At 41.0% G+C, this 27319-nt stretch overlaps 1 protein-coding gene across 1 annotated transcript; it reads right to left on the bottom strand.

The window, feature by feature from the left end:
* On the bottom strand, positions 1–27319 carry adgrd1 (adhesion G protein-coupled receptor D1). Its single transcript, XM_070904188.1, has 26 exons — positions 27245–27319; positions 27120–27156; positions 26651–26767; positions 25910–26008; positions 25319–25441; positions 25032–25208; positions 22992–23249; positions 21783–21850; positions 21053–21202; positions 20870–20920; positions 19568–19691; positions 19095–19202; positions 17710–17785; positions 16674–16815; positions 7595–7668; positions 6908–7031; positions 4505–4608; positions 4107–4218; positions 3544–3697; positions 2139–2205; positions 1793–1859; positions 1537–1628; positions 1307–1433; positions 1169–1210; positions 820–912; positions 1–729 (listed from the first exon to the last, which is right to left on the bottom strand). Exons 1-26 carry the CDS (start codon positions 27317–27319, stop codon positions 634–636), a joined length of 2757 nt encoding a protein of 918 aa, XP_070760289.1. The 3' UTR covers positions 1–633.

Raw genomic sequence — 27319 nt, 5'->3', positions numbered from 1 at the left:
TTGGGTTAAAATAATAAGTCAACGTTGACTTTTGGTTTCACAAGGGAGACAAACAGCGGTCTACTGGGTGAAAGTCCTGTCTTTCTGGCAGAGAGACTTTCTGGCCGAAAGCCCTGAGGGCAAACTTCTCCCGTGTGCCCCGCACAGATCAACTGTACATGAACTTTTCGCAGAAATCAAGTGTCATCGCTTCTGCGCGCTGCACAGATCGCTGATGGGCTAATATGCAATTTCCCAAGTAACACTGAACATTTACTAATTGGTATAAACAAACAAAACAAATCTTAGTGTGAATCCATTTATTGGATATTAATAATATTATTATTTATTTATTGTGAATTAGAAAATGGTCGGCCACCAGGCACCCTATCGTGGGCCAGATTTGTCCCCTGGATCAAAGCAAGTTGAGCATCACTGCAGTATGGTTTATGAGACAATAATAAGGCACAGTCCTTAGAGTCTGTTTGTCTTTAAAGGTGAAGCTACCATTCAGCTACACCACACCTCCGTGGATGAGTGTTCAATTCATATTACATAACATAGTGGGAGAATACTCTGGCCAGTGTTTGTCATTCTACACTAGTGAGCTTCAGATTGCTCTCCTGCCACAGACAGAAGCGATGATCTGTGGTTCTACACGGCGGAGAGGTCGATACGATTGGCTGAGTTGGTGCTTTTGTCCCATGTGTTCATCTTGGTGGGAGTCACGCCCTCCTTGTTTCCATTCATCTGGAGGATGGGAGGGAGAATGTTAAGACAGCCAGTTAAGGGTTTAACAGCTCACTTTTGTTTGAGCAAATTTTCCATGCCAGCACTCACAATGTCAGAGTTGAATGGTTTCACATTGATGTTTCGGATGGAGCTGCTGGTAAGAGACCACACCTTGGTTTTGTGTTTGAAAGCAGCTCTGACCTGCAGAAAAAAAGTAAAGGCATAACAGGCAATGGTGAGAAATGTCAGGCTATACACATCTTATCACTCTAAATCACAAATTGGGGTTGTAATAGAGAACATCGTCCCCTCCCTGTTAATTAGAGTAAATATCACCACTAATTGAGACCCTGGGGCCAAATGAAATTCTGGTTGTTTAGTATGTGGACTATTTTCTCCCACAGGACGTGACTAATCAAAACATTAAAACACATATTTAACATATTTTGCACCATACCTCAGAGTTGAGAAGGCAGTGAAACAAGAAGACAAAGAACCCCTGAAGAAAGAGGAAAAAATGTAAACTTAAGTAGAATTTTCACAAATGGCTGCAAACATTTTTGGAAAAGAAAAGATTCCGTTGTGAAGAACTTACTTGTAACGAGTTGAATACAGCAAATATATATAGGAATGCCAGAGAGTGTGTGTTGACAGCAAGAACGCCAAAGATCCAGGAAATGCCGAGTATAGGCAGGAGCACAGCCACTGCCTTTGCAGTCAGCCTTGAAACAAAGCAAGAGACAACCATGTTTATATCATACGCTCTTAATAAGCGAAAAATAATTAAAAGAGCATTGGTCTGTTCATGAAAACAAATTAACTCACTTGACTGCATTGGCATCTCCATGAACCTTGTAACTCTCTCCGCTGATCCGAGATATGATCCTGGTCACAGATATCAAAATGCCAATGTTCACCTGCAAACACATTTAACACAGTGGCACAGGATATACTGTTTTGTTTCTTTCCTCCTCAAATAGAACACAACTTTACAATGAATACAGATGACATTGTAGATCAAATTATGCAACGATTGGGAACTGTAAAAAATGGCAAATGCTAATTGTTGCAAATTTCTCACCATAATGACAAACAGCGCTGGTGCCACAAATGCCCAGATGGCTCCATTCTTCAGTGACAGCCAACAGCTGAGAAAGCAAGGACAGGGGAGAGAGTAAAAAAGAAAAAAAATACCACATTATGTATCCTTCCAAGTAAAATGCTATAATGCCCTAATGTAAATATGGAATGACATATGTTGTTGCTGTTAACCTGATAGCTTTTGAATAACATTGAACATAAGCGATGGTTCCAGTTTCTCCCACAGGTGATGTCATTATTATGCAATCCCAGCAAGTTTTGATGGAGTAAAATGAATTCCATATAATTCCTATGATTTTGTTTTTTTTAGTGCAGGTCATACTTACTTGTCAACCTCGCCATAACTGTCCAGAGCTGATGTCATGGACACCACACATATAACCAATGGAGAGCCTGATAATGAAGAAAGAAATGAACACACATTTTACACATTCGCCTATACTGACATATGGTACCCATGACTGGATTAACATGCTATGGGGCCCTGGGGACAAAACATGTGATTTACACTGTTGTGTTCAAGTACCAATGAAGTACAGTGCCTACATGACTTATGTTTCTCATAAACAAAAGTTATGTTTGCATTCAGTGTTTGCATTGCGTCACATCTATGTTCGTGCAGACAAAATGAGGACCCACTCCATAGCACCACTTGTGGTCAAAAACACCACAGGGTACCTTTAATCCAAGTACCACAAACAACACACACTGAACCCAAGGCTTTAAGGCCCCTGAGGACTGGATCACAGGGTTTGTAATGCAGTCTTATTAATGACAGCATCAACACAAGTTACCAACACTCTCATATTCTTAGATCAGCAGGATGATTTAGGAATCATCTCAAGTAGTAGTCTAGTAGCCAGAAGGCTTTGACCAAGGCCACAGACATACAGGTTATGACAGAATGAGGCCAAACTGTAATTACAACCCATTATATTGTCCAACATGGTAAACTCCAGCCATTGTAGCACCTGTCTTTGCATACAAAACCCAGTGGTGGTTTTATTTATCTGCTGTGCTGCTAATTGCTCATTTCCCTGAAAATAACTCATTTTATTTTGGTGCCTTGATCTTTTGGCTTACCAAGCCCAAAGGTTTGTAGCACGCTATACCACAAGGACAGTTTTAATTTGAAGGAGGAAATGAAGGATAAAGTAGTCAACAGCCTTTATCACAGCTAATGGCAAGATCAATTCATTATAAAATGAGTGTTTACTTTTTAAGTATAACAGCTATACTTGTAACTGTCAGACAAGTCTCCAGCACATAATTTGCAGTTGGCCACACAAAATGAAAAATTACTCTGGCCAGAAGAAAGGAAGTAATAAAAAAGGGATCGTTTTTCCACTAATAGGTTCAGCATGTGAAGGAGAGACTATGCATTCCTCAGCAGTCAGAGACAGTATACGTATGTTCCACAATCTGTTTTTTCTGTTCATCAAACTAAGGAGAGGCAATGTAACTCAAAGCAGATTTACTTAACAGGGTTGTCGTTATTTACTTTTCATCAACAATATTTGGCCAGTAAGGTCAGTTAAAAAATAATATTTGCCTAGTGTATTCTTGAACAGACAAACGAGAAAATATATATATATACATATATATATATATATATAAGAAAAACAAGGACTAAGACAGGTATGTATGTTATACTCTGAAGCGAATATGCCAGATATATAGATATATGATTCCATCTAAGTGTAGTAATCAAAGACTGCTGGGCAGACCTACCCCAGCCAATGCCATAGTAGTAGATGTGTTTGCTGCCCTCAGAGCCGAACACCTTGACCACCATACTGTAGAGGTGGAGGCCCTCCACCAGCATCCAGGCGAAAGCACTCAGAAAGAAGAAGTGAAGCAGGACAGCCATTACCTTACAAGGCAGCTGGGAAAGAGAGCAAAAGCAGGCTTTTACAATCAAAACACTCTCTTTTTCATGATTATCTATGTATGCTTTATGATTAAAAAGCCTTTTGCTAATCGCCATTTTCCTTCTTCTTTTCTTCTGTTCTGTTTTTTTCTTGCACCAGTGGTCATTATTTATCTTTCATTCTTGATTTTAATCACGTAGTGGTAGTTTCACTCTATCACATTTAACATTTTCACACTGTAGCTCACACCTCTGTGTTACACAAACCCTTTTTCACCATCTTCCTAATCATTTTAATAATCTTCATTTGTTTCATCATACTTGTCATCACCATCACAATTTTTTTAAATTGTTTTCATCATCGTAATCATTCTTGCAACCATTATAATTATCAGCAACAACATAATTGGTACTCTGTGCCTACCGTGCCAGGGTCAAAGCGAGCGCTGATGAGTAGTAAGATCTCAGCCACCAGGATGGCAAAGGACAGGTTGGCGTGGATGTGGTAGCGTTGGTTACGGATGGTACTCACTGACCTGCAGAGCAGCACAAGGACAACATCACCTTATCTTGCTATAATACTTAATATTATAACAACACGTAGTATATAAAACATAAAACGTGTATGTTTTGAATACAGATGTACATAGGTAGATTTATGAAATAAAATACAGCTTACATGTATATCAGAATCAGAAATACTTTAGCTATATTTGATACAATAGAAACATTTATGTATAAATCTATTGATTGATGAAGACTGTGATATATTCTTTAATATTCTATGAAAGGTTGTTCTTGTGATTAACTAATGATACTCACGACAGAACTGCAAAAGTGACCAGAGTGATGGCGAGACAGAAGATGGAAATTGAGCAGCCAACATAGCCAATGGTTGAGAGTGCCACCTTGTGGCCAGTAGTGAGCTGTGTATAGACACATCACCGTCAACAATGGACAAGACAACATGTAAAAACACTAACATTTTACCAACATGGTGGGTCAGTGTATTGTGCCATCAGCGCACATTGCAAAGCTAGTTCAGCCTGTTTCATTCAGCCTGTAGCATTAGCCGGGAAATTAAAAGGGGCCCTGTTGAGTTTATGATGATGAACACAAGACTCTCATTAGGATTTCTCCGGCAGGCTACTCTCCAAGTCATAAAGCTTTAGCACACTCGTTCAAATCCACCTGTGTGAATGATGAGACACAGATGCAACGGGTATTCACATATTATGTGTATTATTATTTGTGTATTATTATTATTATTATTATTACTATTTTTTTTTTAACATGTTTTTGATGTAAAGTTGTTTTTCTCTTTTTATGGAGTCACTGTAAAAGTACAGTCAAATACCTATTTTGTATGATTTTGAGATAAGCAATGTGTAAACTAAAGAGTGACAGTGGTAATTGTGTTTCTCCATATGCATACATCCATGGCGTACAGCCTCGTGCATTGATGTTGTTTTGGAGTTGAGACTATTTTGAGGGTTTGAGTTTGATTCTCCATTAACTGTCTTCACATGTGCCTTGTCATTATGAGCCCAGAGGAGTTTCAGCCTTCCAGAAAAGGGATACGTGGGATGTTCCCTCGCAGCTGAGGGATGAGGCAGCCCACTAATTAGAGACTGGCTAGGGGAAAGTATAGCATCAAATAGACTTCTGCTCCTTAAATACAACACTGGACCACTTAGCTGCAATAAGAAGTCCTCTTTTCTATTTAAAGGAGCCATCGTGGATGCTGACCATACTCACATGGCACGTATTCACGTATAACAAAGAGTTAGACTGTGGTGACACAAGTTTGGCATTCCCAATTGCTCTGCATACAAATAATGTAAATAGAAAATACTGTGCCGGACAGTGTTCAGAGAAGAGCATTAATGTTATCCCAGATGTTTTAAAGGGACAGTTTTTGGAGGATGGTTCAAAGGGACAGTTTTTGGTCTCTCGAGAGACTGTGGAGGAATGGACCACTGACCTGTGCAACGACCCAAAAGAACCACAATTAATCATGGTTGTCCAAAGTACTTCTGTATAAAACCACCAGTGAAACCAACATTGTGACTGTGTAGATCTGCTTACAATTGACCTGCTTAAACTGTCCAAAGGCACAAGTGGGGGCTTCTGGTTGATGGGTTACTACGTGGTAAACCACTGCCTCCTGTCCAATTATGGTCCTACAAATCTACTTATTTCATGACAAAGACGCAGAGAGAGGGACACAGTTTTGAATACGGCTGGTTCAGAGGGATAAACCTTCCTCTGGGACATTCACATCACAGCAGACATTTTGACCTGTCATTGCAGGAAAAGCAGGTGTTTCTAATAACATTAGCGATGACTCTGTTCTCTTCCAGTGTAAGCCATGACATTTTGACAGTGAGCTAGCATGCAAAATACCAGAACCACAAATATATCATAAGAACTGGATAAAGATGGCACCCATTCACTTGAATGAAAATTGCTTGCTAAGTGCATAAGCTAAAAGGTTTTCACATAGGGATGACGTCACGCATTTCAGGGCTTAGGAAAAGTTTTACAAATATAAAAACTTCATGGATTAAAAATTCATAATGCACAGAGCAATAATTGATCATGTCTGCAGTTCTCCTGCCAACAGCTTTACAGACGTCTCTTTTATAATGGTCTATGGGAAAAATGCTTTTTGGGATTTCTTTGTTGCATTACCTTAAGTGACCACTGGGACACAGCAAGGCTGAGTGGTGGCGCCATATCCACCTCTCTTAATACATCCATGACCAGGACCCTGACATGGAAGCAGCTAAATGGAATTTAGCCATCATGTATTTTATAATTCACACCAGTACTTTTCCTACTGTGACATAGCAAAAAGGCCTCTGTGAAGAAGGTCAATGTTCGACCTACAATGATTTATTTTTTGGCCACTTGGTGGCAGCACAACAAGATGAAAACACAATGTTGACATACTACATCACCACCCTATTTATTTGAAAGACTGTTTCTGGTGACTCTGCAATATTAACTTTTAGCTTAGTTTTAGTCTGCATGAGGAAATATCTGGCTCTTTAGCTGCTAAATGCTCCACTATGTTCACCAGCTGGTTGCTAACTTTGTTTCTGCCGTGTGGTGCTGGGCAGGTAGTGTGCAGTCGGTTTTTCACTGATAACAGCTGCCTGCTGCGATCCATTGTTAATACAAAAAAGATAAATTAGAGCAGCTTTAGCCAAAATGTCATACCTTTAAGGGCACCACTTGCATAAGTATGGCAAAGTTGGTAAGGTGGTTGCACAAACACACAGAGTACGTCATGTTTCCATCTGAGCGTACACAACCTTCGTTGGACCATATTACCTCATTTGAACTGAAAAGAAAGACAATTAGGTGTTATTCATAGAGAAATATATCCTAGAGGTACATTAATATAAAGATGCTAACATGAAGAACACATATACAGGAGAAAAAAAACATTTACAGGAGCACTGCTGGCAGGGATCACTTAACATGATCCATTGTGGGAGGCACACAGAGACATTTCTTTGCTGGATTTATCAGGGCAATCTGACAGGGCAATCCAATAATTCACATTATTTTGAGCATCAGGGCAAAGGGGAGTAAGGAGTGCAAGCCTTTGAATCCAACTAAAACACACTCCCTTTTAAACTGATTTATGCTTCCTTTGGGCTGTTGCTCAAGGTGCACCAAACTGAAATAGCAACACATGTAACACGGCATGTTTTTGATTTGAATGAGAAAAAGGGAAATACACCATTTCCATCATTTCATCATCATTTCTTATGATTTAAAGCCTTAAAGACCTGAGCAAAGACTATGCAAAGAGTCAGTAATCAAGATAAAATTTCTTTGGCTCCGCATCTGCATGAATAATTGAGACATGCTGCATCTAAATCATGAACACAGACCCACCTGTAGTCCAAGAAGGCACAGTAGAGGAAGACTTTATTGCTCTGATTTAGTACTTGCTCTTGCTGTTCTTTAGTCTGAAAAGAAAAGTCAAATAAAATTGAGATCTTTAATTACGATACAGGAAAACATTTGCTTTTGGATCACAAGCTTTGTTGTCCCAAAACTCAATCTGTTCAGGGAAAATGTGCTGTGATCATGAAGACGTGGAATAATAAACATTTTTTTAGACACAAATTAGCAGCATTCTGTCTTTAATGCTCTTTCTTTCCATTCAACCGAAGCATCAGATCTTGATATATTAGATATATTAAGGCTAAAAAATACTGTACAGTTTGTATCTAAAGAGGAAACCACTTTATTAATTTGGTTTCTGATGCAATTCATTGGTGCTTAAATGGCAATAAAAGAAGACTTCAACTAAAGAGGTGTGAGATCATACTAAAGGACAGACAACACACAGATCGAGCTAAGGTGTTTATTGCACTGAGTGAAAATCTCTGCTGTCTTCAAGAGTCTTATTTGATTATAACTCACTTTTTCCGTGTCATTCCTTAATATGAGATTTGGAGTCCCACGGAGACAGTGACCTAATGGCTACAGTGCAAGAACGCAGTAATTGGGGCTTGGCCCTGGTTTCAGGTCAAAACCACTACCCTCCTCAATCTGTCATCTGAAGAAAACAACACTTTTCATTGGCTGGTTGGGTGTACACTGAAAGACTGCACACCTCTTCTCACTCCCAAAGCCTCGACTCTTAGACTGAATAAGTGTATGATTAGATGGACTGGGTCTGCACTACTTCCTTCTGGAAAAAGTGAGAGTTAGAGTGAGACTGACAGTCAGGCTGTCTGTTAACTGGCCCATAGGCTCCCTGATTCATATTACAAAGCATAGCACAATACGTTGACTTCATTGTGTAACCAAATCGTTGCTCTCATTCTGTCTGTTTCGCACATGCAGCTCTTTAGTCATCATGCATTTTGACCCTCGAGATGAATGCAATGGATAGACATTCATGTGGCCCATTAGAGCAGGCAGCACGATGGGTCCAAGAACCATGAGAGCGCCGTAAATGCACCCCGTCATCACAAGCCGGCGGCCAGCTTTGAGGAGCTGCAAGAAACCCCGTGGGTGAATTTACTGCTCCCCTGTGGGCTTTAACAACTCACATTTCTTGTTGGGTGTAAATGAAAGCAGATGGAAAAGAGACAAACTGTAATTGGCACACTGTAAGCCTTGCTTTACAGTGTCATATTTGCTCTCCACAATTGCTGAACCTTTAATGTTCCTGTGCAATGAAGGAAGACTAATTATCCTCATTAAGCACAAAATGTAAACCGTGGCTCATGGGAAACAATCCATCATTATCAAACCATGACATGTACCAGACACAAGCTAAAATATACATTGACTAACAGACCATCACGCATATAAGGAGTGCTGTTTGGCCTTACTTCCTCTCTAGCAACTGTCTGTTTGTGGTACATCCAGCATGTGTTTTCGAGCTGATATCTGAGGAGAGGTGCAGGAACCTGAAAGTCACTGGAGAGTGTTAAAATGCACTCAAAGATCTGGCTTTGCGCTGCACGCTGTTGTTCCCTCAGTGCCCTGAGGCCTCAGCCACCAGCCAAGACTGGAGCTGGAGCTCAAAATCTTTATTAACAACAGAAGGCCAGCAAACACGGCCTTGGAAATCACTTTGAGCCTTGTAAGGAGAAAAGACGTAGAGAGTAGATAGAATAGATAGTCAAGGTGGTTCTGGTGCTTCTATGTTTCTATGTCCCACTTGGCGCAGCTGTCGACCACGGCTCCACCTATAGTTACTTTAACCGCAACTCATCCTCCGCTGTAGTGAAATTCAATATCGTCAAAAATCTTGAATCTCCAGATTCGCCAGCAGCTGTCAGGTGGAAGACGTATTTAGATACTTCACTTACATCAAAGTACCAGTACAACAATGTAAAAAAAAAACAACAACTCTGTACTTACTTACTAAAAGTATCAAAGTAAAAGTATTCATTCTGCAGAAAAATGGTCCCTGTTACTGATGTGTTATTATATATGACATTATTATATTGTTAATAGTGATGCAACATGTTACTGGTATAGCAGGCGACCTAACTATTTAATATACAGTTAAGTAGTTCAGTCCCATGGTTCCCAACCCAGGGCACACTGATGATTAATTGTGTAAGAAAAAAGAAAAAAATAAGTTCTGCTACATAAATTACTGGTACTACTAGTTTAATGTTTAACGATGTATTGTGTTTTTCTTTCATAACTTTATCATTTGTCTAAATGTAAAATCTTCATCTCAAAAGTGAAGAAGTTACTATATAAGTAACTATAGTTGTAAAATAAATGTCGGAGTAGAAGTGGAAAGTAGCGTCCAATGGAAATTAGTACAAGTATTTCCAAAGTGAGCTCAAGTATGGTACTAGAGTAAAATGTACGTGGCAGATGTATTACATGGAGTGAGTCCTGGGTGTTATTAACTACCATCTCAGTTGAAACAGCTGCCGGGGGACAACAGCACTGTAAGTCATGATGCAACTCTTTTGGAGGGAACAAACACTTCTTAGCTGCCATGTCATCATCATAACATACCTGTAATATGATAGTGTTTTACATAATAGATATTTAATAATGTATTCTGACTTCTGACTTGCTGATGGCAACACACCCCCACCAGCCTTCCAAAAGGCCTTCACCATCAACAAGAGGCCGCCTGATGTGTATATCCCTCTAACCCAAAGCACGCCTCGTCCTTTTGCTGTTTAATGGCTGCGTTGAGCCTGTTGGGCAAAAATGAGGAGGGATGAAAATAAACACTCTAATGCATCACAAAAGCATGTAAGTCGTAGATGACACACATTACCCGGCAATTTGTATAAACGCAAGCTTCTCTGTCCACTGTGGTGTCTTTTAGACCTCCCATCACTGGCAGAGCTGGCAGCCGGGGGCCTCGCTGTGGTTGAGCTAGCTTCAGCAAACGCTGACAGCATATGTCTCTGCAAATCCCAGGACATCGGGCAACTGCGGGCCAATTTAAATCTGAGCTTTTGACAGCTGGTTCTCAAGCAAGGCGCAAATGAAGAAAAGACGGAGAAAGCTACACGCCACTCATCATCATTGTTTCAACAGTCAATTCCAGACAGACAGGCTCGTCTGCCGGGTAGAAATACAAGTCAAAGACTTGAAGAATACACACACACACACACACACACACACACACACGTACTTCTGTGTTAAACAATGTATTGTTTGTTGTAGTAAAACTCTCAAACTGATGAACTTGCAATGTATTTAGGCTTTTCTTACTTTCACAGAAAATAACCATTATTGTGTACAGTACAGTATGCTGCAGTGACACCAATTTAACAGTAAACCACTGTTAACAAACTCAAATGGAGAAATAAAGAATTAGAACATCTTATTTCAGTTACAGAGGACAACAAAATTAATCAAATATGATGCAAGTTACTGAAATATTCAGCATGAAAGTTCATTCTTGACCTTGACAGTAGTTTGACAAAAAAAATCTTTCGTTTTTTGGGCCATTTACTGGCTTTTTCCAGAGCTTGACATTAGCTTGGGAGCATGAGAGTGAGTGAGTGGACCTTGAATGGATATCCCTAATAAAAAAGTCCCGCACACTCCCACTCATTCCATCCAGCACTGCTACAACAATAAGCAGCCACAGGAGCAAAGAAGTCTAAATACAGACTTTGGTTGTGCTAAATTTAAAAAGCAGCAAAAAATTACACAACAGTGTGAGTGGAGAAGTAAGCGATCTTCTCCTTTTCCCTCAAACGTTCCAAATATTTGAGAGCACAGAGAGCCAGGGTGTAATTTGGACTGCACTTTCTGCATTTGGTATAGATATCAATCTTTAACAGTGCAGCTGCCAGCAGGGCCCATAACAGCACTGAAACTCATCAGTCACACTTTAACGAAACATTATTAAATGCTACCATCATCTTGTGTTTTTGTGGAAGTGTACAGTAGGTGAAAGTGTTTGTTGAAATATGAATCAACAGAAAGGCCGGCTGAGATGCAGCCAGGTTTTTGACAATGACTAAATTGTTCTGCGTAACAACAGAGAGGCCATACACGCGTTTCTCAAAAGCTACATTGACTGCTCTTAAATTTAGTAAGGGAAGGAAACACTTTATTGCAGCATGTCTGGGAAAGGCACACCAAGGTATGGTGTTACGTTACTCAATCCAGCGGGCTCGGAAAGGACCAATCACAGTTCAAAACGTGACCTGGAGTTTGAGAAAAACCTGCCCATTGAACCTTAAGGCCAATATATTAAAGCATCACACTGACACGACCTGCAGCTCTGATGGAGTACAGATCTCAGTGTTGTTACAACAGGGCCTTACAGTCAGAGGTCAGGCTTAAGCGGGTCCACATTCAGCATGTGGAGTAACAGTCTGAATCCATGCAGCAAAACACAACTGGCCTTGAGTGAGATCATGCTGTCAGGGGAAATGCAATAAGACGTGCAGCTGTGGTCTCAGCTCAGAGTCTGAGGTAGACACAGAAAACAACGAGACGCGTTGATAGGTATGCAGGGTGTGATGAAAACTGGAGACAATTAAACAACCCCAGAGTTGTTTTTGATAAGGTGAGCGGGGAAGGTTCACAGAAATACTGTACTGTGCCTATTACATTCAAAACAACAAACACGAAGAGTGTCTTTCCTTTTAGGACTAAACTCACATGACAACGGAAGAGGTTCTTCATGCGTGAATTCATGTGTTCAGTTCCCAAAGGCCTTCATGCAAGGCCACTGTAACATTTCTCTGGTTTCTGGCCTGTTTCCGCAGGAAAAACGTGTTTGCATTTGCAAGTTCAGGGCTGAATTTTTGAGTCTTTGCAGAGGAGTCCGAATGTGGGAAGCATAATCTGCCGATGATTTTCACAATTAATGGTTCATTTTGTCTATAAAATATCAGGAAATAGTGAAAAACTTTTTTTCACAATCACGATTTTCTACAGCCTAAGTTTTGGACCCGGATAGGCAGCAGAAATGGATGAATTGATTAACCAAATTAACATTATTAATTCATTTCAGTTCATTTAAATCAATTTAAGCTAAAGTCAACACTTGCCCATTATGTGACAATGAGCGTCCTAGCTACTGCAGCTAACAGTAGTGACAGTATTTGCTATGGTGCTGACTGAAACAAACATCCTCCTTAGCACACAATTCACTGTCGCAACAATCCCAATTTTAGGCTAGTCTTGACTTTTGTCACAGGTTTAAAAAGGCTGATATACAACCACAGGTTTTGAAATTCTTTCTGAACTTTATTTGACATGCGTTAAATCTTTTTTTTTTAGACAGAATCAGCTCCAGGGCCTTTTCTACTTTCCTCTGGGCTTAAGCTCGGCTCTGTTCAGCACGTAGTGAGAGGTGGTGGTCGCGAGGTTGGAGTGGTGATAGAAAGGGGGTGCTAAATGGGAGGAGTCGTAAAGAGAGACTCTAAATCTTTTGGCAAGAGAGGAATAGCAATAGCCAGACCTCCATCTGTGATTGATCAGTATGTTGGCTCACACAGCCTGTGTTTGTGTGTGTGTTGGTGTATGGGTGGGTGTGGGTGGTTGGGAAAGAGAGAGAGAGAGAGAGAGAGAGAGAGAGAGAGAGAGACAGAGGACAGATTTTGCCCACAAGGTTTATGCTGGGCGTGTGCTGGGAGTTATAAAAAGACTGGCAATAAAGAGTTGTTATTTTTGTGGCAGAAAGGACTGATAGCGGCATTGGCACACATGATTAAACGACTGAGAGCGCAGGTATCAGAAGCTTTACGTGTTTATTTTCAGAGTTGCTGAACAATTAGCCCATTATTTCCCACACGTATAGGAAGTTCCAACAAGTCTAGACGTCTTTGTAAATTCAAGCCACCCAGTTTCACCTTCTGCCCCTGATCTCTTCGCTCACTTCCCACCTCGTCTGACTCTAAGGATGTAGGCTGTTGGGATAAGTCTGCCATCGGCCGACTATTTCAGTCAGAATTCTCTTCCCCTTCCGTTATCTGCGTGTTACCGTTTTGCAAGTTCACCGTTGCTGCATCCTGGGCATAGCGCTGCCCAGGACGATTGTGATTGGTTTAAAGAAACACAAACAAGCCAGAGCGTTTTTTTTCCTCTATCCCACATTGATAAAGCCAGATATTTTCTCCAAAGTGTAGAGATAGGTCTGGCTGCGAGACTACTTCCCACCAAACCTTCATGTTCTTATTATGGGAGGGAACCGATGGATACAACTTAATGGAGAACTTGATCACTAACAGTTTTTTGTCAAGTCACTTGGCAAATATTGGAGCTGAGGTCACTTGTGTCGATTGGACAAATTCAGTAATTTTATAAAATGGTGAATGGATATAAAGTTGTTAAGGTGCTGGTGGGTGTTCGGTGTTTCCAGTCTTTAAACCAAGTTAAGCTAACTGGGACATCTAGCTGTGGCCTTTAATTTATTTTTTATCCAACATACAAATATATGTGAGTGGTGGTGTCGATCTTGTCATGTAACTCACCTCCAGAGAGCAAATAAAACGTTGATCTATTTCTTTAAAGGTAAGGATTTGTAGTTCCACATTACATAACGGATGAAATGAAATAAAATTGAATTGAGGGACAGATGGAGCCCACCGGCACTCTTCCAGTGCTGCCACCCCATTCCACCCTTCGCCTCTGCCCTTCATACAGAGCCGCTGAACTAACACACGGCTTTTCCCTTGTCAAAATCAGATTTTTAAATCCTCTCGGATAAATCGACTTTGCTCATGAAATCAATCTTTCCATTCATTCACTTCATACCTCATCACTCAGTGTGATGCTTTGACGGAAGAAGTGGACAGGGAGGAGGTGTCAGCCTTCTTATGCATGTATTAATGTTTAACTACAGACCACCTTCCTTTTTCTTCCCTTCTTTTCTCCTTAGGCTTTCTCAAACTGAACCTGAGTCGGACAGCTGTAATAAATCCCTGATGGAGCCAGGGTCCAATCAACATCGCAGCCGAATGGCGTGAGAAAGCATGTGGGCCTCCAGCAGCCTTGATAACACCTTGTCTGGGTATCAAACCCGCTCCGTGCCATGAAACTGGGAATCAGCTGGGAATGGCATGACCTCACCAGGCAGTTTCAGTGTACTCGGGGGCATCAATCAAGACTGCAAGGTCACTCAGACAACAACCACAAGGCTTTGACCTTCAGTGAGTGGTTCCTGCCATTACACAAGATTCTTTACAAGTCGGCGACTCCATCAATCCACAGTACGATACTTTTTATCATGGCAGGTGTCAGATTGGGAAAATGGATGTCATTTGGGTCCGAGCCATGACAGTAAGTGACTGTTTGTACAGTACAAGAGATGGCACACAGGACTTGTTGTAACCATGACAGCACAAAAAGACAGATGTGGAAGCTGACACATTTCTGCTTCAGACACAGTCCCCCCGCTAACTTTTAATGAAGTCACAGGGTGCTTGTCTACTTTCAAAGGATAAACAGAGAGGTCAGTTGCAAATCACCTACTCTCGGCCACTGAAGTGGTGCCATGCGAAGACACCTTTGAGGTTTAACTTGTGCAGACAGTAAAGAGCAACATAAACAATGACGGGAAAGGTCCGCCTCATACTGTGTGAGCTGCCCTCCCTGTCTCCAAGCTAGGGAGGTGATAAGTATTCGCCAGCTGCCAAAGACATTAAAAAACTCCAAAAATAGTCACTTTTTTTTGACTAAATCCAACTACAGTTCTGTGCAGCAATCCAGTTATGGCAAAACAACCCCTTTTCTGGACGCCATCGCAGCCAAAAGCGATGTGTGCCAAATTACGATGCAGCTCCTAAATATAAATCATCGTCAAAAGCTATGCAGCCTAAGTTAAATTGAAATATGCTGGCATGGTGCATTCCAATCAGAATGCGTTAGTAATAAGTATAACAGCTTATTTGTAATGGGGTAGAGGGGAAAGAATGTAAGAAGCCTGATTTATCCTTACATCAGAGGTAAAGGCAATCAAACTAAAATAGAAACACCTTGATTCAACAGACAGCAGAGCTGTTGAGCATCTCCAGCACTCCCATAACAAAGGGGATTATAAGCCCTCTCCCATGGTGTCGGCTAAAACAAACATAGTAATCATTGTCACAGGAACCAAGCCAGATGATTGCAGCATAAACATTTATTTCACAAGGGAAAATGAAGGCAAACAAAGCAATATTGCCATGGTTTCACAAAGCTGCATGGGTTTCATTTGAGGAGAGAAAATAACGCATTGGTAATTCACTTCAATAGAAAGTGAATAATTCTTGTAGGACTTGTAAATGGAATAGAACTACATTGCTGGTACTAGTTTCGTTAACTGCCTTATTAATGCCATTGTATGATAGCCTAATAGGCTATTAACACAATCCATTTAGATGAAAAGATGTCAATGTGCAAAAAAAAAAAAAATGTACATGGCTGTGAAGTACACTGCCACATTTCTGACTTTATAGGAAAACAAGCTAATGGAATACACATTTTTAAGTTAATTTTCATTATGAGTTTCAACTGCATTTCCCATGGAAACCTGGCACAGCCCTGCCATAAAGCAGCAAAGAAAAAATATGTTGTTCATAAAAGAAAGTTATTGTTCCTTTCAAAGCGCCCTGAGCCTGCGGTTCAAATGTCCATAATCAGTTTGCTTTCTGGAAGCCACATGCTCCACGAGGAAAAATTTAGGCAGGCTAATGAAAACCAAAATAGGCTTTGCTCTGTGGGCTGGTGAGTGACCAGCTGCACACGCCACAGTCTGTGATAGACAATCATCTTCTTACATAAGAGAAATGCCAAAAATAGAGTTGATAGATTTCATATGGGGGGGGATACTGCTACTGTGGCCACAGGCAAACCATGGCCCTCTTTCCTCTGATAAGGTGGGTGTCCCACACCCAACAACTGTGCCCGCCAACTGGAAAAGCACTCCATTTTCCCAGTATGACTGACTCACACAGAAAATAAATGGCCGATAAAGACATGAGTCAAATAGGGAAGAAACTGGGACATTGTACGAGTTGGTTCTTACCAAGACGTGGGTGAGGACAATCTTAATGAGAGGTGCTCCCGAGAGGTTGACGGACAGAGCCGGCGAAGGCTCCACTTTCAGAGAGATTAGACAGCTTGCTACCTGGATCTTGTGATCTTGGAAATCAGCTGCTTTGTTAATCCTAAAAGACAAAAAAAGAAAATGAAGGCAGCGTCACTGGAAGAAATAGACACAGAAATAATAAAGAGAGGCTGATACAATTACAGAAGAAAAAGACAGAAATGGTCAAGAGAGACATTAACAAATACAGTCAGATAAATCATACAAAAAACACTAATCTAGCACTCACATCAACACATTGGTGTTACACACAGGCTCAGAGGAGTAGCATTTAAGTGGGACTTTGATCACCCGTCTATATAATTAATAACACCGACAACCAGCAGTATTGCATCAATAGTTTTTCAGGGTAATCTGATATGTGACATTGGGATTATACAAGCATCACCTCTCTACCATGACACAGAAGGGACATTCTCACCCACAGAGAAGCAGGACAGTGGGAGGGCCATATTAACAGTCACAAACAAGCGTACTGTCACATATTTTACATTTTGTACTTTAACTAAAGTGGAAGAAAAAGAGGTTGCTTAATTGCTGTTATGTCAGGTTTGGTAAAAATAAACACGAGTGGAACAAGCTGGTCTTCAGACAATAACGGGGGGGGGGGGGGGGGGGGGGGGGCTAATGGCAGGGTGTATCAGTCAGTGGAGGTTGAGTAGTGAGATCAGAGATAGGCCAAAGACAGGACAGATAAGGCCCTGGCCTCAGGCACCAGCCGTTCTGTGGTTCAGGAAGCACGGGCCCCTTAGCGCCAGTGGACCTGATTCCCCACACAGGAAGTACAAAAAGAGAAGCCTGATTTTTTTTCTTCATATTTGAAATTAACGATTTTATTTGGAATATATTTTCCTAGATAAAACCAAAGTGGTATGATTGGACTGGACTGAATTAACAACAAGTGCAGGGTCAGTTTATTTAAATTTTCACATTGGGTGTTGTCCCATCCTCTTACCTGGTCTTGACAGGGCTGATCTCTTTGTAGTAATTGTGCATGTTGTGGTAGAATAGGCCCACGATGGTGGTTTGAGCTGAGGAAGAGAAGAGAACATGCAGTAGCTGAACGTGAACGGCATGGGCAGCGGGCTGGGAATGTAATGCAGCGCCGCTAAAATGCTCACACTGAAGGGAAGTTAATTAGCGCTGCCTTGCCGCCTCACGCTGGCACCAGGAGGCTAATAGGCTAATATACTCGCACAAGGGTGAAAGGGAGAGGGCCGCAAACCATGTGGGTGTTGGGAAATCTTATGAAACCTCGACATGACTTCATCAGGAGAGCAAGGAGGTCTGGTACCCCTCCCCTAATCTGACCTATCATCCAGCTCGGTCCCACCTCAATACTGCAAGATAAACAATGAAATTGGAGGAAATCCTTAATGGTCCTGTTCCTCCTTTCAAAGGCCCTCTACCCGGGCCCCGCTGACGGTGACAACAAAAGCTTGCTGATGTCAAACAAATGTGTGGTGTATATGCTGCAGGAGAGTTTTGAACCTTCCAAAAAATAATTTCGACAGAATGCCCCCCAGCAAGTCCCACAAGAGGTCTCAATGTGTCCAGTTTGCATGTACAACTCTCCAAAGGAAGAGAGAAAATAAGAAAAAAATATAATAAAGTATCAAAACACACCGATGTGTAGCATGCTCTGGACTTAATTAGCATATAAAACCTCCCCTTGGAGCATTTCTTTCAGCCAGGTATTCAGAGCTGTGAGTTAATTTGGTCCTGGCTCTAATGTGTCAAGCAGTAACATATATTCCATTTCTGATAACAGTCCTTTAATGAATTATTAAAATGGTTTATTCCAGTGATTGTATGGCAACACAGTGCATGTAGCGGCCAGGTGGAGCCAAGGGAATCTGACCTGAACACAAAGTCAAACAAACAGGGTTTTAATGCCCACCATAATTGGTGCTCTCCCTCACTCCGCTACGAGAGTCCATTCTTTTTAATGTCAGAGGAAAGTGGAGAAAAAGTGCTCTCTCTCTCTCGTTCTTTCTGTTTTGACTAAAAGGGTAACTGCCAACATTAAAGTCATAGCTGGATTTCTACGGTGCACCATAAAGTCACACAAAAGCTCTCATGGCACTCCTGTCCTACACTCTATGCTATGTTAGCAGTCTTAAATCTTAGCATAATAAATTACTGGCCAATAACAAGAGCTTCCCAGCTGGACCATTTTCTCTTGGCAGAATCAGAGCACGACTAATGCGCAGTATTCACACTCAACCTAGAGAGGCTACTACTTTTTATACAGAGAATCCTCAAGCTAGGACAGGTCTACTTTGCACGTCATTCAAGTCATGTCACTGAACGTCTGCAATTTGTAATGTTTGCACTTACACTGCATGGTGAAAGCTTCTCCAGGCACCGAGATGTAGTTCTTGCCCTGTGTGGGGAAGCGGTAATGTGGCAGGTTGTAGTTCTGTGGCAATTTCATCAGGGAGTAATCTGTGTGTGGGGGGGGCAGAGGTTAGAAAAAGTGAGAACTGTTGAGAAAAACAGATTGAGAAGCAAGCAACAAATCCCATCTGCTTCATCAGGGGTGGATGAAAGATGTGAAGCGATCATTGGGTCAAGCTTAGTGGCAAACAAAATATTGTGCAAAAAAAAAAAAATAAAATAAAAAGACCCACACCCGTGAGATGCAAAGTCTCACAGGAGGGGGTTGATCTCTGCTCTTCTGACCCGCATTTGTCCTCTGAATGAGAAAACTAATGATGTCAGCTCGACGCTCCATGTCCTTCAATCCGTAACAGTGTCCACACAAACTACAAACAGTGAGTCACCTTATGGAGAGCTGACAGCATACTGACCTGCAACAAAAGATGTTCCACCAAGGGAGATGAGAGAGTTCGGGCTGGGCTCCAGGTTCGTCACCATATGTTCCATCACTCTGTCCATCGTCTCGATCAGACCGCTGACCACAGGGGTGGGCTGCTGCTCAACAATGACCCAACAGAAAGATGTTCTCAATCAATCCACGCTCGCTGCTAATGTCCAGCATTGCTTCATGTTAACCTATTGAACGGTGTCACGTCTTTATAATGTATGTTATAATCTGTAATGCTAAGCTATGTAACATTAGCACACGTGGAGAAGAGTCATAAAGTCAGTGAACTGAGTCAGTAATGTCCGTTACACAGAAATATTTACCTAAAGTTTGCTAACATTAGCCACCATAAGCTACTGGTCATACCAGACCAAGTCAGGCTGTAGCAGCAAACAGCCTCTGAGGGTATCAAAATTTGGCAAATGTGCGTTTTGTTTCATATGCAACTTTTCATTTGTAAGTAGAAGAATGTATTATCTGTCCTCTAAAAAAGTGACATAGTCCTGCTTTAACATTAGTTACAAATATGTAGCATGTGTTGTATTACACAAACATCCAGATGTTGCAATACAATGGTAATAATAAAAACTAGAGGCCATCTTGTGATGGGATCGCCCACCGCTGTCATGGCTGGTAATAACACAGATTTCATTCAATTGAATCAGATCAACTACAGAAAGCTGAAAACAACAAACTAACAGGCCATATGGCATTAGATTAAAATAAAACTTGATAAAGAGTGAAGTTTTCTGACACTCAGCTTGAATCTGATCAGAGAAGGTAAACACAAGGGGCTTTACTGCACACTGTATCTACTGTCCAAGTTTTGCGTTTTTGTACGTGGACATCTGTTTCATCTTGCTCCTACAAAAACAAGCATGCTTGTTCTGAGCACTCAATGTACTGAAACACACTTGCTCAGAATGTCTTTCTTCTGGCAGCAATGTGTTTGTATATAAGAGCCCCGGGGTTTGGCCAGGATGAGTGTACAGTCCAGGAACCTGCAAATTTACATTCGAAGCATTGTGTTGTAGAGCACTTCATAGTCAGCAGTACTGTCTTATACAATTTGCACCACTATATTTGACTACATACTGTAATCCTGTGTGGGTACACTGCCAGGCACTGTTATTGCTGCTGGCACCACTTGTGCCAAAAATATGCGGTGTTAAAATCTCAAACCCATGGATCTCTTAAGTGCCTTGGATTAAAGTATTCACCAAATTGCATATGTTACATTATGTCATGTTTGAACATTGCACAACAACAGTGTGAACTCATTTACCTCTGGCAACCCTGGAGAGGACAGCACTTCTTCCACACTTTTGAGAAAAGCCTGGGTGGAAGAAAATGGACATCACGGAACTGTTGCATCATATACACATGGGTGGGCATTGTGTCTGTGTGTGAACTGGTTTTGCAAGTGTAACGTGTGTGTGTGTGTGTGTGTTGGACTGTGCTCCAAGACCTGAGTGAGGTTGTTGGCAGTGTTGTGAGGAATGGTCCTATTGGGCATCACCTTAAGGAAGCCCAACACTGGCATGGACTGCGGGTCCTGGGAGCTTTGGACCTCCTCACGCTGACTGCTGACGACAGGAGGACTCACTTCAGTGGCTCTCTGGGGAGGCAACACATCAGGCATCAAGTGAAGTTTACTATCAGGAGCCAGCGAGTTCCAACATACACAGGATGTTTAGTGACTGAAAGACTGAGTTCGGAGAGAATACTCTTTGGACAAGTGATTCAGTGTTGCTCTTTTTCAGCGTAGTGCCCTACAGGGAGCCATTTTGTGTGTAGTGTTGAGCAGCTGTCTCCACTTTCTTCTATTTCTTTGTCCGTTTCTACCTCCAAAGCCCTTTAACAAACAGGATGAGTCTATTCACATGTGCTCTCAATATCCCTTTTCCCAGCTTCACTATCTTCAAAAGGAAACAATAGCTCAATAAGAAATGAACTGTTTGCATTCATATCAAAAGCTAATGTTAATCAAAGCAAAATGTCCCCATCGCGATGGCTTTTGTGTATATTTTGGCCCCAAAACTGTATGCATATTTTTCACACCATTTCTGTATGGATGCTATATATGAAGATGAAGAACGCCAAGACGATTCATACATGTAGTTTTTACATTGATATTTAGGTATCGCCTCTGTTTTTGTTGAAAGAGCTCAGCAAAGTCCGAGAGTTGACAAACTTACGACTGTCGGTGTAGTTGAAGTGACTTCTTTGGAGACTCTGGGTGTCGTAGCAGAAACCAAGGCCTGACCTAGAAAAGACAATACAATGGGCACCATTACAAAAGGTTAGGAACCACACTGGTGACATGTATAGATTGTGGTGTATAGATTTTCTATTTTCTGTTATTTTGTTATTAGGTCCTTTGTTGAACCTGACCATGCTAAGCTGCTGTAATGTAGCTGGATTTTATTACCATACAGTTTACAGTTTAAGAGGCCAGACCATGCCAAGTCATGAAAGGAGATAGATTACAACCTCCAGAAAACTGGAATAATCAACCGCATAATAGTCTGCCACCAGCTTCTGTACAAGGCTAAGATACATTTTATGTCTTTGCTGTCGTTTAATAAAGACAACACTAACTAGCTACCAGAAAATCGCCATATATGGATGTCCATTAGAGGTATCAGTCTGAACCGTTCCTGCTTTTCTTTGGTTCAATGCAACATTTTATATGTGTGCTCTGGAGAAGTAAAAATATTATTCTGTAACCATAACAGTCAGGCTCTTTGCGTCTGGTAATGGTCTGTGGAATATATTGCTTTCGGTAAGAAGTCAAGGCATGCACCCTCACTGATCAGTAAGTTTCATACACAGCAAAAGGTGATTCAGCCTACTAGCTAAAAAGGTACATGTCATCAGGCTTTGGGCATTTCTCAGACTACCATGAAATTTAGTAATATGGATTATCACACAGCCGAGTCATAAGTTTTCATAAATGTCAACATTTATGGCACTCTACTGACCAAAGGAGGTAAACAGCGAGAGAACAAAGACGGTCAAGAGTCTGGGGGTGTTCGTCCTAGCCTGTTATAACCTGTCACATTAAATGATCAGCCCCCTGCAACCCAACATGCTTCTGCACTCTTAAAAATACTTATAAGGCAGAACTATGTGAGCCATGGCACTTGTATGGTGGAAGGTCATGAAAAGGTTTTGTGCAAGAAGAGCCATTTGACAGGGAGTACCACAGCATATTTGTGTAGTTTAATATCTTGTTGTTATGCATGAATGCTGTGGGTGTTGTTGAATGTGGTGAGGACAAGGACAGAAATTGCTTTTTAACCCCTGTTTCCTCAGAGCAGAGTCAAGAGGGAGGAAGCATTATAATAGATATGCCATGTCCTAGAATGACAGGAAATACTATCCAGTAAAGCGTGACGTCCTACCTATGGCTGCACTGTAGTAGAGTAGGATCTCGTTAAGTGAAAGGGCCCTTTCCCAGATGACGAACTCATCAAAGGCGCCTGTTACATAGTGACCATATGCCCTGTCGTTGCCAGTTCCAATGACAAGGTCAGAGTAGGGGTCGCCATAGATCTCCGAGACACTGCCAACTGTGTCACCAGCCATGAAGGTCCCATTGATGTAGACCTTCAGACCATCCGTTTTGGTCCATGTAAAGAGAATGTGGTTCCAGTAAGGCCCTGAAAGAGGAAACATACTATATATACTTTTTATATGGTTTATGTAGAGTTGTAAATAGTAGCTCCACAAAATAAGCGCTGCAAATGTTAAGGCAATGCGTGGGTGATTAGAGCAAAATGAAGAGAATGGGGAAATGATCAAAAACTGAACAGGACACAGAAATTGAGGAATTAGTATGGCTTCACATCTAAAATCATGCTGATAGTGGACATAATGGAACATTTCCGCTCTAACTATTTTAGGGCTGCAGCTAATGATTATTTTAATGATCTATTAATTTGCAGATTTCTTTCTAATTATTATCTAATTAATGAATTGTCAGATGTCTAAAACCCAAATATATCCAACCTACTGTCATATATGACATAGAAAAGCAACAAATCATGGAGCCAGGAAATATTTGCATTTTGGTTGGACAAGACTAAGAATCTTCAGCTATGCTAGTGGCTCAGTGAGCCATAGCAGTGCTTTGAGCTAAATGCTAACGTCAGCATGCTAACATGTTACAATGGCAATGCTAACATGCTAACATTTAGCAGGTATAATGTTTACCATGTTAGTGTGGGATATTTTTTTGCTATGCATTAACATTTAAATTTTCTTTAAAAGTGATTAAACAGAAGGCTTGATGAAGGCCTGAGGAATGTCATTAGCTTTGCAGGTATTTGGTCAAAAACGTGTAATGGCTGAAAATGATTCATTGCTAATCAAAATGCTTTGTGATTCTGTCGATCTAATGATTTATTTGCAAATCCTGTGTTTCCACAAGAACTTGTGGCCCAAGTCTGTTCTGGCCTGAAAGCTCTCTCCAGTCAATTTTACAATACAAAGAACTTGCTTCCCCTTGTTTCTCTGAAGTTAATTGTCGATAAAGGGAGTCCCTAAAGACAATTCTGCCAGAAGAGCGAAACAACCAAAACATGTCTCATTTGTTGTTAGAATATAAACCATATGTGTCAAAGATCACCCCCACTAAACTCTCTCTTCCACGTCTTTATGAGGGGAGATATCTCCATGTATAATGCAACCTTCTCAGCCTTCACTGACAATTACATTGCTCATAGGGCACCTCAAGGTTTAAGCTATTACCCTCAAAGCTATTCCTCACTTGTGAAACACGAGAGAGAGAGAGCTGTCCTGAAACTTCAACATGTCACACTCTATGAGAACCAGATGACGTTTGATCCTCCGTAACTGTACACTCAAATCAAAATTGAGTTATGACGCCCCGTGAACACAACCCTGAGTCATTGCAGGAAAAGCAAAGATGACAGAAGTCATTTGAGAACATAACACTGACCTGTAAGTTTCACATAATGTTAAGCCTCATGTTGTTTTTTCTATTTTGTCAAAACTGTTTAGCAAATAATTTCATCTCATTTAAATCCTTTTTTTTTTATTTTGAGAATTGAATTCAAAGTATTGGTCACACTCCTTTATTATGGCTCAAATTTCATCTAACTTTCCCTTTACTAAACACCAAACATTATTATATTTAAGAAGGAAATGACTGCATGTCATTACACGTCCATGATAATTGTATGTTTTGTGATACACAAGATTTATGAAATGTATCCATGACTGGCCAAATCAACTCTCTGCGGCTCCATCTGCTTTCAGTTAACCAAACCATGAATGCAATTACATAACTAACAATTTATGGTTGAAAACAAACAAATATATATAGACTTCCAAGAGCAAAATATATTACTCATGGGTGCCTATGGGGAATTTCACTGAAAGAAAACTATGTAACACAAAGGCAAATTCATTCACAGTACCTGGAACTCGGATGTTGGCCTTCCATCTGTGGTTGTTGCCTCGAGTGTAAAACTCCACATATCCTCCAAAGGGATTGGTGTAGACGGAGAAGCCATTGGAGATGACTTTCCCTCCAGAGGCAACAGCAAAACGGGACTCTGCCTCGTGGTTTTTCCAAAAGAAGGAGAAGGTAATCCCTAGCGAATGATGAAAAACCAGTTGTAGCCATCAATACAAGAGACTGAAATAGTTTGAAAATGTGTGTGTTTAGCCAAATCCTCATGTGCTTAAACTGCAGTGCACTCACCCTCAGGACCACACAAAGTAGGGTCACTAATGCAAGAGTTCTGGTAGTTTCCGAAGTGGAGAAAAGTACCGCCGTTATCTCCATTCAGAAAGATGCCCCTGTTGACCATTCCTTCAACAATATCTGCAGCAAAGCACACATCAAGGGAATCATTTCGCTAGAAAATTACGAGCAGTGTCTGCTAGTCTATTTAAGTGCCAAAATATTCAAAATGTTTTGTCCTCTGTTCATCCAACAAATCAAATTATTCAAAGTCCCTTAATAGTAAACAAATCATAAATTGTTTTTGCAACTGATGAACATGAGGGTTTTACAGCTTTCTTTGTATCTCATACAAGAATACAAAGGCATTAACAAAGTGGCTTAAATGTATTAATAAGTCACAATTCTGGTTTGACTAAAGCTAATGAACAATAATGAATTATCAAAAGGCCAAGAATTCCTCGCCTTGTTGCTGCACGGACAAAAGACTGAACAAGGAGAAAAGTGTGAAATGCTCAGCTCAACCGTGTGTGGATGCAGAGAGGACAACAGAGAGCAGTCGGTGATGCACAAATGAATTTCGGTGAGCGGAAAGTGATTGATCCTCACCTACTGTTGCGGAAATGTTAGTGTAGGCAGAGTCATTGGTATACACATAGGAAGAGTTATGGGAGGAAGGGAGCACAGTGTGGTTGTGGATTCTGAGAGCTGGACAAAGACAACGGAGAAAAACAGTGATTCACACCTATAGAGACACATGACAGAGGACACAAGAGAACAGTGAAAGGAGGACAACAGGAGGGACGTGGTGCGCAGGTATGAGACAGAGTGATGCTGAGTGCACAGTGGCGGCGCTCAAACAGGTTCAGGTTCTTTTCCTCTCAACTTGAGGATTTTCCTTAACTCCGAGTGACTCCACACATCATACTCAAGTCTATACCTGATCCCTCTTCAACTTTATCATTTCTTTTGGAAGACTTGCACTGAGTAATGTAGCGACAACATGGCTGCAAACTCTAAGATGCAGAATAATGATCTATTCCCTACGTTTTTGTCAGGCTTTTGACACCTCCAGATTGTGGGATACTGCATGTGAAGTATTGCAGCATTTCAAATTACAAAAAAATGAGTTACAACACACTCCAGATATTTTTGTTCTATAATTTCAGTGATAATTCTGACATACGATATAAACGCTCTGAACACAGCAGCACATTTAAAAAGCATAATGGTTGTGGCTGGAAGGTGGGTGGTGAAAAAAACAGCATGCAGAGAGCAATCAGGGAAAAAAAAGACATTTAGGTTGTGCATTCCCATGAGTATATACAGCCTGTTTATGTATGCACATACTTATGTTACTTCCGTTAACATAACCTGGTCTGTTTCCAATCTGGTCCCACAGTTCATGGATTCCATCCACCGCGTCAAGAGGCCAATAATGTGAGGCCGTGGCCAACACCTGCAGGCCTGGACGGAGAGTTCACGGGTAAACAAGCGTCCAGAAAAGGGCTTTTCCCCCAATCAAGCTCTGTCCCATTACTCAAATTTTGTTTTCCTGGCGCTCCATTTTGGATTTTGGGGGGGGATTAAAAGATTGATAATAATGAACCCAGCAGCTGTAAAAGTTATACAGACTGTTCTGATTAATGAGAAGAGCAGTAAACAAATCAATAACAACCTTCTGATTTGTAAATTAGCAGATGGCAAAAGACTTTGTTTTCACAGTTCATTGAAATATAGCTGTATGATGTCATCAAGTCTGGCAACAGTATGGAAAAATGAAAGCAAGCACACCACCCATACAAAAATGCATTACTACCTGGATGCTTCACAGGTTGTACAACTTGAGCATAAACCTGTAAAGAAATCAAAGGTATTTATAAAGGCCACTGTACAGCTGATGACCAGACTATAACATGAGAGTTATGTTTGTTATGAGCTTACCTTAATACAGGAGACAAAAGCTGTAAAAAGGTGAATTCGCAAAGAGAACTCCATAGCTTTTGGAAAATGGACCAT

The sequence above is a fragment of the Enoplosus armatus genome, chromosome 4 (genome assembly GCF_043641665.1).
Source record: "Enoplosus armatus isolate fEnoArm2 chromosome 4, fEnoArm2.hap1, whole genome shotgun sequence".
In the NCBI taxonomy this organism is placed as follows: domain Eukaryota; kingdom Metazoa; phylum Chordata; class Actinopteri; order Centrarchiformes; family Enoplosidae; genus Enoplosus; species Enoplosus armatus.
This window is presented reverse-complemented; position numbering and strand designations above follow the sequence as displayed.

Bases quoted from the DNA above. Each gene is read 5' to 3' on its own strand.
- adgrd1 (XM_070904188.1), bottom strand. From the start codon at position 27,319: ATGGTCCATTTTCCAAAAGCTATGGAGTTCTCTTTGCGAATTCACCTT. The intron at 7,669-16,673 runs GTAAGAACCAAC...TTTTCTTTTCAG, and splicing joins TTGTCCTCACCCACGTCTTG to ACTAAAGAACAGCAAGAGCA. The intron at 4,609-6,907 runs GTATGACATTTT...GTCTATACACAG, and splicing joins TGCAAGTGGTGCCCTTAAAG to CTCACTACTGGCCACAAGGT.